At 32.6% G+C, this 11,458-nt stretch overlaps 2 protein-coding genes across 2 annotated transcripts; both read right to left on the reverse strand.

Annotated features, from left to right (window-relative positions):
• Positions 1–468: 468 nt before the first annotated feature.
• LOC147812766 (uncharacterized) lies at positions 469–2,216 on the reverse strand. The gene is made up of 3 exons (XM_087158461.1): positions 1,245–2,216; positions 1,023–1,169; positions 469–865 (listed from the first exon to the last, which is right to left on the reverse strand). Exons 1-3 carry the CDS (start codon positions 2,113–2,115, stop codon positions 741–743), a joined length of 1,143 nt encoding a protein of 380 aa, XP_087014587.1. The 5' UTR covers positions 2,116–2,216; the 3' UTR covers positions 469–740.
• A 6,169-nt stretch (positions 2,217–8,385) lies between these two features.
• LOC147812767 (uncharacterized) lies at positions 8,386–9,396 on the reverse strand. Its single transcript, XM_087158462.1, has 3 exons — positions 9,157–9,396; positions 8,936–9,082; positions 8,386–8,778 (listed from the first exon to the last, which is right to left on the reverse strand). Exons 1-3 carry the CDS (start codon positions 9,383–9,385, stop codon positions 8,654–8,656), a joined length of 501 nt encoding a protein of 166 aa, XP_087014588.1. The 5' UTR covers positions 9,386–9,396; the 3' UTR covers positions 8,386–8,653.
• Between the last annotated feature and the right edge of the window lie 2,062 nt (positions 9,397–11,458).

The following is an 11,458-nucleotide window of genomic DNA, read 5'->3' on the forward strand; positions in this document are numbered from 1 at the left end:
TTCAGAGAATCAAGTACCAATTTTTTGTAAACATTTCTAAAATTACCCAATTATTAGATTACCCAAAGTTTAAAAATTTTTTTAACAATCATCATGTAACTATAATTATTTCCATCTTATTAGTCAGTGTAATATATAGATCGCGAAAATCACGAAAATTTAAATTTTTAGCTAATTATTGTATTGCAGCAAGATCTTACGACTTTAACCAGGTTTTTTTAGCAATAGTATGTGAACAAATATTTAAAAAAAATGATTGAAAATTAAATATTAAATAAATTAAAAAAAAATATGAAATAAAACGATAAATTATTTTAATACTAAATTATTTCAAGAATTTAATTTAGGAATGCCAGCATAACAAAAGAATTTTAAAAAGAAAATGCTCATATAAAGATACTCGTGAAACAAAAGCATGCTAAAGAATAAAATATTAACTATGTTAAAGACTTTAATAAAAAAAAACATTACATTTTCTTCTGCTGAGAGCATTCTGTAATATTAAAATCTGAGTCTCAGTAATATTAAAACAATATCCAAAAACCATAGTGGGAATATATATGTAGATTTTACTAGCCGTAACACACTGATTGTTGTGCTGGCCTATTTTGCATCATTTGGTATAATGGAGTTGATTTGTTTATTAGCTTCTTTCACAGTTAATTTGATTGAACTAATTACGCAACTGCTTTTGCAGAAATGTGCCACTACTCTAATGGCAGACATCTTTTTAAGGGTGGTTAACTAGAAACATTTGATGACACAGGACTCGTCTCGGAGAAGGTGTGCTCGGTCTCTAAGATGTTATTTTGAGTCTCCCCGGGGCAGATGGACACCTGCCCGGGCTGTGTGGAGGTGTTCGGCACTAAAATAAATTCATAATATTAAACAGAAAATATTAAAACAAAAATGAGACACAATCAAGAACAAGAGTATGGCGAAAACCGGCAATTATATATTAAATTCGGAACTGAAATAAAACTATATATATTAAGTATATAAATAAATAAATATTTTGTTACCTTCAAAATTTTCAACATCGTTTTCATTACAATATGTACAACTCTCATGTTCAGCATTAAACCATTCTCGAGTGTTATACCAAAGAGCTGTGTCAAGTTTCTCTTTATCCACACCTTCCAATGTTAATAAGTTCAGCTCATGTATCACTTTAAAAAAAAAAAATTATTATTAACCAAATAAATATTTAAGTAACTGATTCAAGGGAATTAATATATACTTACGGACAACAAGAGTAGTTTTATTGAACCGGATGGCCTCAAAATAATCTTTATGTGCTCTGTAGAATGACGGTTGGGCGATTAATTTTATAATTCTAATTCTTCTCATCAGTGCCTCCGGAAAAGATAAGTAATTAGATGTTATCATTCCCGGAGGAAAATATTGTGTGACGGGATCCCGGTTTTTTCGCTCCAAAATAATTTCGTGATGTCCGTCCAAATAGTCCCTCATATTATCATCTAAATTTTTAATGCCAATATCACGGACATCATCAAAAATTACAAATCGGTGGCCAATCGCCATTCCCAATTGAAACATCCTGCGGGTATCATCTTTTAAATTAATATTGATAGTGACACCCCCAAACAAATCTTTAAATCCTCCCGCTAATGTTGATTTACCCGCGTCGAAATCCCCAACCAAAGCAAGCCATCTATTTTTAGGTTTAGCATTTTGAAAACAATTTAACGCGTTTATGACTAATTTCATCAAATTCACTCGACCATATAATTTAATTAATAATGTTGCATAGGCATAATGTTGAACTCTAATCTCCATGTCCAATTGAGAATAATTTGAAATTATTTCATTGATCTCTTTCATTAAATAATTAACATTTGAGATCCGTGAAATCATTTCTGTAGCATACGAAAGAACAACTTTCGTCGCAGCCCCCGCATGCTTCAAACGATCGGCCATCGCGACAAATAATTTTGAATTTTCAAAATGTTGTGTGAACTCATCATGAAATGTGGTGGTTTCATTACATATTTCTGAATATTCATAAGTTAAAGTCATCGGGTTAGTAATATTACGAGCAAGAGCAAAGTCAGTGAACATTTTAAAGCTAAAGGTTAGTTTCTCGGCAACCATATATGGAGTAAAGTGATTAAGTGGTACTCCTCTACTAGCATTAGATACATAAGCATACAAAGCATTGAAATTCTTAATATACTCACATATGCATGGTGAGCTCACAATAATTAAATCATCCTCAAGTTTTTTTTTCAGTTCGAGATTCTTCATCGGTACAGTTAATTCTACAACAATGAATAAGGGTAAAGGTAAGAACGATATTACTTGAACTCAGAATACAATCAGAAGTTTAATAATGTAACCTACTGAAATTATGTTGTTGTTGTTGTTCATTTACGTCGCACTAGAGCTGCACAATGGGCTATTGGCGACGGTCTGGGAAACATCCCTGAGGATGATCCGAAGACAAGCCATCGCAATTTTGATCCTCTGCAGAGGGGGTGGCACCCTAGTTTCGGTAGCCCGACGACCTGCACGCGAAGTCGAGCACTTTACGGTAGAACAGTTTAACGAGGACCCATACCACACACCCTCGGTCCCTACGCAGGCTGATCCAAGTGGTCACCCACCCGCACACTGACCGTAGCCAGTGATGCTTGACTTCGGTGATCTGCTGGGAACCGTGTCTTAACGATCAGGCCACTGCGGGACCTGAAATCATGTATCACCAATTTTCTTATTATAATGATAAGACACATGCATATTAAAAAAACTTGTTTATTACGAGAGTTATTAAGAAAATAATAAATTCACGACTGTAACAAGAAAATTTTAATAAACCGTCGAATTAGATGTCGAAAACCCTAACACAAAATCCTCGATCAAGCATGATGAATTTTCCCTAAATTGCTTTTAATATCCACACTATCTGAAAATTTTTTACGATGGTTCTTAAAAATTGCCTCAAAAATTCATTGTGTAATTTTTTTATAAACTTTCATGTTGATAAACAATAAAGAAAAGCATTGAGTATTTCTTAAACTGTATCTATAAATTCAATAAATAAATATTGCTTCGCACACCATGGAATAGATTCTGTGCCTATTTTATTCTATAACCATAGTTGAACAGTTGGCCCAATTTTGAGTTTACGACTACCAATTTTCAACTCCATAGCTTTGTAATTCTGAATCCAATCCAGAACACAAGAGAACTCTTGAATCAAGTATTGAGAGAAATTTTGCTTTCGTAGAGAACTTTTTTGATGGAATAAACCCTTATTTACGTTGCATGAAGAGGAAAACCCCAAAAACCTCCGTCCTTACAACAAGGGGACTCTAAATCATGATCCGTCTACAATTGAGGATATTTTACGTCAGCATTGTGGTCGGTGCGAACCGAGTGCGGAATTCGTATCGCTGGTATTTGAACTCAGTTCACCTCATTGAAAGGTTTTCTTCATCTAACCATCATTGAACAGCAGACCGAATTTTCAGTTTGCGGCTACCAATGTTCACCTCCGTAGCTTTGTAATTTTAAACCCTCTCCAGAAGACAAGGGTACTCCTGGACCAAGAATTGGGAGAAATTTGCTTTCTTGGGGGACTTTCTGATGGCTATGTAGGGATGAGCTGACCCGCATTTGCGTTACATGGAAAGGAAAACCACGAAATCCTTCCGCGTTTAGCTTGCTAGCAAAGAGATTCTAACCCATTATTCATCTACCACTGAGGATATTTTAGGTCAACGCTGTGTTCGAAGCGATTCGGATGCGGAATTCGTATGGTCCAGCCATCGTAAGTATTCGAACCCTTCGAACTTATTGTGAAGCAAGTGCTCCATCCCCTGAGCACCATGTCTCATCCTGTACCTATTATTATTCTTACAATTGGTTGCATATTCCTGATTCCAAATGCGGTATCTGGTAATAATGAAGAAGAAACAGAGATCCGCTTTTCACATCGACGAATCTGGATTTCTTCTGAGAATTTACTACCTCTTTCGAAATCATTAGGCATTAATAATAATGTATTTTGAAGCATGGTACAGTAAAATTGAATTGTGAACAAACTTTGAATTATTTTCACATTCTCTAGCCTCTTCTTAATTTTTCTTTGCACATTTGGACAAAATACACTCATGTTTGGGAAACTTGAAACTCCATGAAGAAATTATTCAAATTGAAAACCAAACTTCAATGCAAAAGGAGGTGAGACATGCGAATAATTAGATTTACAGAGCAATTGCATATGCAGCACTATTACGCATGTTTATTTGTACTATTATCAGCAATTTTAATATCAGTAAATTTCGCAAACATTCGTGCATTTTCTTAATTTTTATTTTCAAAAATTTCAACAGGATATCAACCAGGGTATCCCGGCCAAAGACCAAAGGCCCGCTGGTACCAAAGACAAACCATGTAGTAACTCTAGCAGAGACAAAGTCCTCCATGTTCCCAAAACAAATCAAACCACTGGGGGTACTGATCCAGGAGTTTCCTTGTCTTCTGGGATTGGTTTAAAATTACAAGGCTGTGGAGTTGAACATTAGTAGTCGTAAGCCCAGAATTGGGTCGGCTATTCAACGAAGGTTATAAAATAAAATTTCAACAGACACTCGGACATAATTTGAACATATATGAGCCGCTCAGAAGCCAATGCGGTTAAGTCCATTTTTTGATATTTTCTGATTTTTAGAAATTTTGATGAAATAAATAATAATCTTCTTAGTTATTAAAGGATTGATTCGTTGGTTACTTTTTTCTAGGTTAGACAGCCATTTTTTTAATAGCTTCTGAATATATTGTATAATAATTTCAGAAGCCATTGTGAATAAGTCCACCTTTTATCAATATTTTTTTACATAAACTTTGAAATAAAAATTAAATTATTCTTCTTCTTTTGATCTTTGTTGGTAACACTGAAAAACAAGCAATTCATAGTATCTCAGGGTTGGCAGACGTAGTATTTTTAATACTATGGTAGTATTTTTTCACCAAAAACACGGCTTTTACAGGACATTAAGGACAACACGTGAAGATCAAGATTTACATTTAAATAACTCGGAAGAAGATGATGTTTGTTATCTATACATAATAATAAACACGGCTGTGTGTGTGTCTGTCTGTCTGTAATCACAGTCTATCGCCCAAAAGCCTCGCCCAGGCACGAAACTCGGCACATAATTGTGTTTTGACAAAAAATTGCATCCGAACTATTTTATTGCCAATTTATAAGAAAGAGGGACAAATATTTATTTATTTACCCCTGCCAAATTTGAAATAAAAATCATGCGAGTATACTGAAAACTGACGTAATTAATTATGTTAAGATTTGAAGAAGGCAAAAACAGTTCTATGACATTAAACATACCCGTATTGATACAACCACCTCTTTAATTTTCCCTGATTCATCAATTCCCCTAAAAATTTCACTTACCTGGTTCTTCCATCAAGTTCTTTAATTGAATCGATATATGGTTTTCAGTTTTGAGCATGATTTCGTAGTGTTTCTCGTATTAATCTATTATCTAATTATAGCACTCATAAAAAGTTTAAAAATGTTAAAAACTTTAAAAACAATAACTTGTATCTACAATAGCGTTTCTTGGTCAGTTTTATATTAACCAAGTGACAGCTGTATTATATTTTTACTCTGATGAAACCGGTTTGCACTTGCTTACGTTCCTGTATCAATTGGTTAAAATTGTAACGCAATACCTTAAAAATAAATACAAATAGGAAGTATATAAAAAATCTCCTGAATTAAAAACCCATTACATATAAGTATAATTTTTATAGTATATAGAAAATCGTGTGAAATATGTAATTATTAAATTCGACAGCGCGTCTAATAATTTGATCTAATTATTACAATATAGTAATAAATATATATTCTATATAACAAATATTATAAATATTCTATATTTTTATAGTATATCGTCTGATTTATCCTATCACCGAATTTATATTAAATATCGTCTATTTTAACCAATTGATACTCTAACGCAAACCGATTTCAGTTGCATAAAAGCAATAATAATTTTACACAAATTCCTATAGTGCGTCTGGCCAGGTGGCCGAGCGGTTAGCGCGCCTGACTGCGAAGACAATGGCTGCGGGTTCCCTTTTTGTGTTGTTCTCTGCTGTGTGAATATGGTCCACCCTTTAAACAGGTGTGTGGCTTGGGTAATGTTTCTCGCCTCCGTGACTTTGGTTCACAGGTGCCCACTGGGTAACGTTAAATGAGTAACAACTCCGGCATCTTCTTAGGCAAAGAAAAAAGTTTAGTGCCTGCCGTTTGAAAAGAAAATAATAATTTGTCCAGGGACTGTATATTAATCCTATAAGTTATGTATGGTTTATAATTCAGAAGTTATTTATTTAAAAAAATTATTCTGCTTCTCTTAGGAATAAGAACAATTTAGATTCAGTGCATAAATAATAGCTGCTTCTCAATGACCACTCTTAGGAAGTATATTTTTAAATTTTCAGCGGAGAAAAAGAAAAAATGTGAGAAGAAAAAAAAGCTATCAGATTTAACTTAGCAACAGTGAAGAAGGCGAGACTGATAATGTCACAACTTGTTTGATTGCTGGAAAAAATACAGTAAACTCCTGATTATCGGTTCTTCACTATTTTTCTTTTTTTTTTTTTTTTTTTGAAATGATGAATAATATAGCATTTAGACAGTCCCTGGTCAAACTATTAGACGCACTGTAAGATTCCATACAAAATCTTAGTTATCAGGAGATACTTTACAGCTTTATTGTTTTTACGCGACTAAACCCGATCTGCACTTGTTTACCCTCGTGTATGAGATCGAGGATTTAATACATACGATATATTATATAAGTATATAATATTTATTATATCAGATATTGTATTATTATATTGTAGTAATTAGACGAAATTATTAGACACACTGTAGTTCTTTTAATAATTCACGAATTTGATTTTTCAGAAAATATTAACATTTGTTTTTATTTTTTAAATTACACGATTTAAATATAAATAAAATATGAAAAAACGGAATTTAAAAAAATACCATCTAGTATAGTATAATATTAAAATTACTTTTATTATATCACCACTAGCAACAAACGAAATATTCCAAACAAAACTCAGTCGCCAATATCCTTCAACTGCGAAACAAAAAAAAAAAAAAAGGTTTTCTTCTCTTATATTCACTTCAACTTTCATTTTACCCTTTGCGTCACTCTATAGTACCGGCATTTTCGGTATTTAGTAATGTTATTTTTAATCAGTGAGTGAGAGTATTTTTAGGTATTTATAGAATGTAATTAATTATTATTTTTGACAGGTATGTCCAGCAGAAGATTAAGCTCTACAACTGAGCCTGAGAGTTAAAGATTTTAAAATTATGTGGGCAGAAATTCCATCAGATCCTGACAAATCTGAATGCAAAATACACAATGACGAATGCAAAAACTTTAAAACTACAAATCATAATGAAGTTTTTTACGACATAACTCTGATTCAGTCACCATTTACTCCACGGGGAGCCTTCAGTTGGCGGGGATCGAATCCACGACCTCTTGCACATGGACTCAGTGCCCTACCCACCAGACTATGCCAGCCGCTCTACTTTCGCCAAAATACAGTAAAACTAAGTATATACAGTAACTTCGGGGCTTGGTGGAAAGAAAAAAAAAAGTAAAACTAAGTAATAAAATCTAAAAGTTTATTTTCGCTAAAAACCGTTCTGTTTTGACTTGAAGTGTGTGAAGGAGAAACCCGGGTACTTAAAAGCTATTAAAATTAAAACATTGAATATATTGCGGAGAATCATCAAGGCATTCAGTACATCAAGACAAACCTTCGCCGTGACTGCTTGGCCAGTATATTTGTTTTATATTACTGCAAAGCTGATGATGGTTTGTGAATTTTTTAACTTCAGAGAATCAAGTACCAATTTTTTGTAAACATTTCTAAAATTACCCAATTATTAGATTACCCAAAGTTTAAAAATTTTTTTAACAATCATCATGTAACTATAATTATTTCCATCTTATTAGTCAGTGTAATATATAGATCGCGAAAATCACGAAAATTTAAATTTTTAGCTAATTATTGTATTGCAGCAAGATCTTACGACTTTAACCAGGTTTTTTTAGCAATAGTATGTGAACAAATATTTAAAAAAAATGATTGAAAATTAAATATTAAATAAATTAAAAAAAAATATGAAATAAAACGATAAATTATTTTAATACTAAATTATTTCAAGAATTTAATTTAGGAATGCCAGCATAACAAAAGAATTTTAAAAAGAAAATGCTCATATAAAGATACTCGTGAAACAAAAGCATGCTAAAGAATAAAATATTAACTATGTTAAAGACTTTAATAAAAAAAAACATTACATTTTCTTCTGCTGAGAGCATTCTGTAATATTAAAATCTGAGTCTCAGTAATATTAAAACAATATCCAAAAACCATAGTGGGAATATATATGTAGATTTTACTAGCCGTAACACACTGATTGTTGTGCTGGCCTATTTTGCATCATTTGGTATAATGGAGTTGATTTGTTTATTAGCTTCTTTCACAGTTAATTTGATTGAACTAATTACGCAACTGCTTTTGCAGAAATGTGCCACTACTCTAATGGCAGACATCTTTTTAAGGGTGGTTAACTAGAAACATTTGATGACACAGGACTCGTCTCGGAGAAGGTGTGCTCGGTCTCTAAGATGTTATTTTGAGTCTCCCCGGGGCAGATGGACACCTGCCCGGGCTGTGTGGAGGTGTTCGGCACTAAAATAAATTCATAATATTAAACAGAAAATATTAAAACAAAAATGAGACACAATCAAGAACAAGAGTATGGCGAAAACCGGCAATTATATATTAAATTCGGAACTGAAATAAAACTATATATATTAAGTATATAAATAAATAAATATTTTGTTACCTTCAAAATTTTCAACATCGTTTTCATTACAATATGTACAACTCTCATGTTCAGCATTAAACCATTCTCGAGTGTTATACCAAAGAGCTGTGTCAAGTTTCTCTTTATCCACACCTTCCAATGTTAATAAGTTCAGCTCATGTATCACTTTAAAAAAAAAAATTATTATTAACCAAATAAATATTTAAGTAACTGATTCAAGGGAATTAATATATACTTACGGACAACAAGAGTAGTTTTATTGAACCGGATGGCCTCAAAATAATCTTTATGTGCTCTGTAGAATGACGGTTGGGCGATTAATTTTATAATTCTAATTCTTCTCATCAGTGCCTCCGGAAAAGATAAGTAATTAGATGTTATCATTCCCGGAGGAAAATATTGTGTGACGGGATCCCGGTTTTTTCGCTCCAAAATAATTTCGTGATGTCCGTCCAAATAGTCCCTCATATTATCATCTAAATTTTTAATGCCAATATCACGGACATCATCAAAAATTACAAATCGGTGGCGAATCGCCATTCCCAATTGAAACATCCTGCGGGTATCATCTTTTAAATTAATATTGATAGTGACACCCCCAAACAAATCTTTAAATCCTCCCGCTAATGTTGATTTACCCGCGTCGAAATCCCCAACCAAAGCAAGCCATCTATTTTTAGGTTTAGCATTTTGAAAACAATTTAACGCGTTTATGACTAATTTCATCAAATTCACTCGACCATATAATTTAATTAATAATGTTGCATAGGCATAATGTTGAACTCTAATCTCCATGTCCAATTGAGAATAATTTGAAATTATTTCATTGATCTCTTTCATTAAATAATTAACATTTGAGATCCGTGAAATCATTTCTGTAGCATACGAAAGAACAACTTTCGTCGCAGCCCCCGCATGCTTCAAACGATCGGCCATCGCGACAAATAATTTTGAATTTTCAAAATGTTGTGTGAACTCATCATGAAATGTGGTGGTTTCATTACATATTTCTGAATATTCATAAGTTAAAGTCATCGGGTTAGTAATATTACGAGCAAGAGCAAAGTCAGTGAACATTTTAAAGCTAAAGGTTAGTTTCTCGGCAACCATATATGGAGTAAAGTGATTAAGTGGTACTCCTCTACTAGCATTAGATACATAAGCATACAAAGCATTGAAATTCTTAATATACTCACATATGCATGGTGAGCTCACAATAATTAAATCATCCTCAAGTTTTTTTTTCAGTTCGAGATTCTTCATCGGTACAGTTAATTCTACAACAATGAAGCCGATATCAATATCATTACGATTATATGAGCCAGAAGCAATTCTTTTACTCCGAGGAGTAAAGAATTCGATAAGAATTTCGAGCTTTGGTAATAAAAATGACAAAAAAAACCAGCGACAAGCCCTCTGGTTCATACCCGAACGAAGGAAGGGCTGGACAAAAAGCGGCAGTTCAATTTCTAAACGTCTAGGTGAATGTGAGGAATTAGTTCGAGAATTTACCTCAATACCAGAATCCACGTCAGTAGCAGCCGATGTTGAGGGTTGAGGAGAACTTGGGTGTTCCATAACGAAAATAATAAATAAAATTAAATTAAATTAAATTAGCAAAATCTGTTACTTAAAAATTAACCAAAATGAAGAATAAATTAAATTAGATATTTTATTTAATGTTTTTTTAAGAAATACTTATTAGAAAAAGAATAATTTCATGAGCAACTGCCAAGAGCACATAGAAATAAAATGCTATTTAAATTTCCCTCTATTTATATATAAATCTGAGGGTGAAAAAAAAAACCGTTAGAGGATTATTTTTATAATTGCATTTCAGAATCTAACTCGAAAAGCCTCCACAGCAACGCTAAAAAAAAATTTCGCCTTTGATTACGTCACAACCTACATCTAACTTTGTCTGAGAAAGATATTAGTAGGTCGTCGTCGTTAAAAAATATGATAAAAAGTCCTCTCGCCCCACCCATTTTACGTCATAGCGATAGCTTTTCCCCTTTGCGTGCGAAATCATCCTTCTTAGCCCATGAGAAATAAGTTTACATTTGTTAGGTCCTTCCTTTTTGCGCGCGAAATCATCATTCTCAGCGAATGAGGAATAGCATTTAAATATTTGAATGTTTTGTTGATAGAAATAAAAGTAAACTAGTGTAACATATTAAATGCTTTTCAAAAGAATGAAAGAATCAGAATTTCTACGTTTTAATAAGATGATGTTATTCCCATTTGAATTTTTAGTTTCATTTTTATTATTTTAAATATTTCATACATTATAGTAAAATTTTTTGACAAAAAATGTGTTATATTTAATGTTCAGAATTTGAATAAGAATTCTCTCAAAGTAATATTTATAAATTTTTGAACAAATCAGAACTCATCTATTTTATTATTGAATGTGACAAAGCTCCCATCACAATGCCTTGAAACATAGAAATATTTATTCCGTTAAATTTAATTTTCAGTTTTGTTTTCTATATTAAATGCGTGGTAATAAGAACTCTCATCCTGATAAACGGAATTATC

This window comes from Parasteatoda tepidariorum, chromosome 3, assembly GCF_982258835.1.
Source record: "Parasteatoda tepidariorum strain Cologne lab strain chromosome 3, Ptep-v5.0, whole genome shotgun sequence".
In the NCBI taxonomy this organism is placed as follows: Eukaryota; Metazoa; Arthropoda; class Arachnida; order Araneae; family Theridiidae; genus Parasteatoda; species Parasteatoda tepidariorum.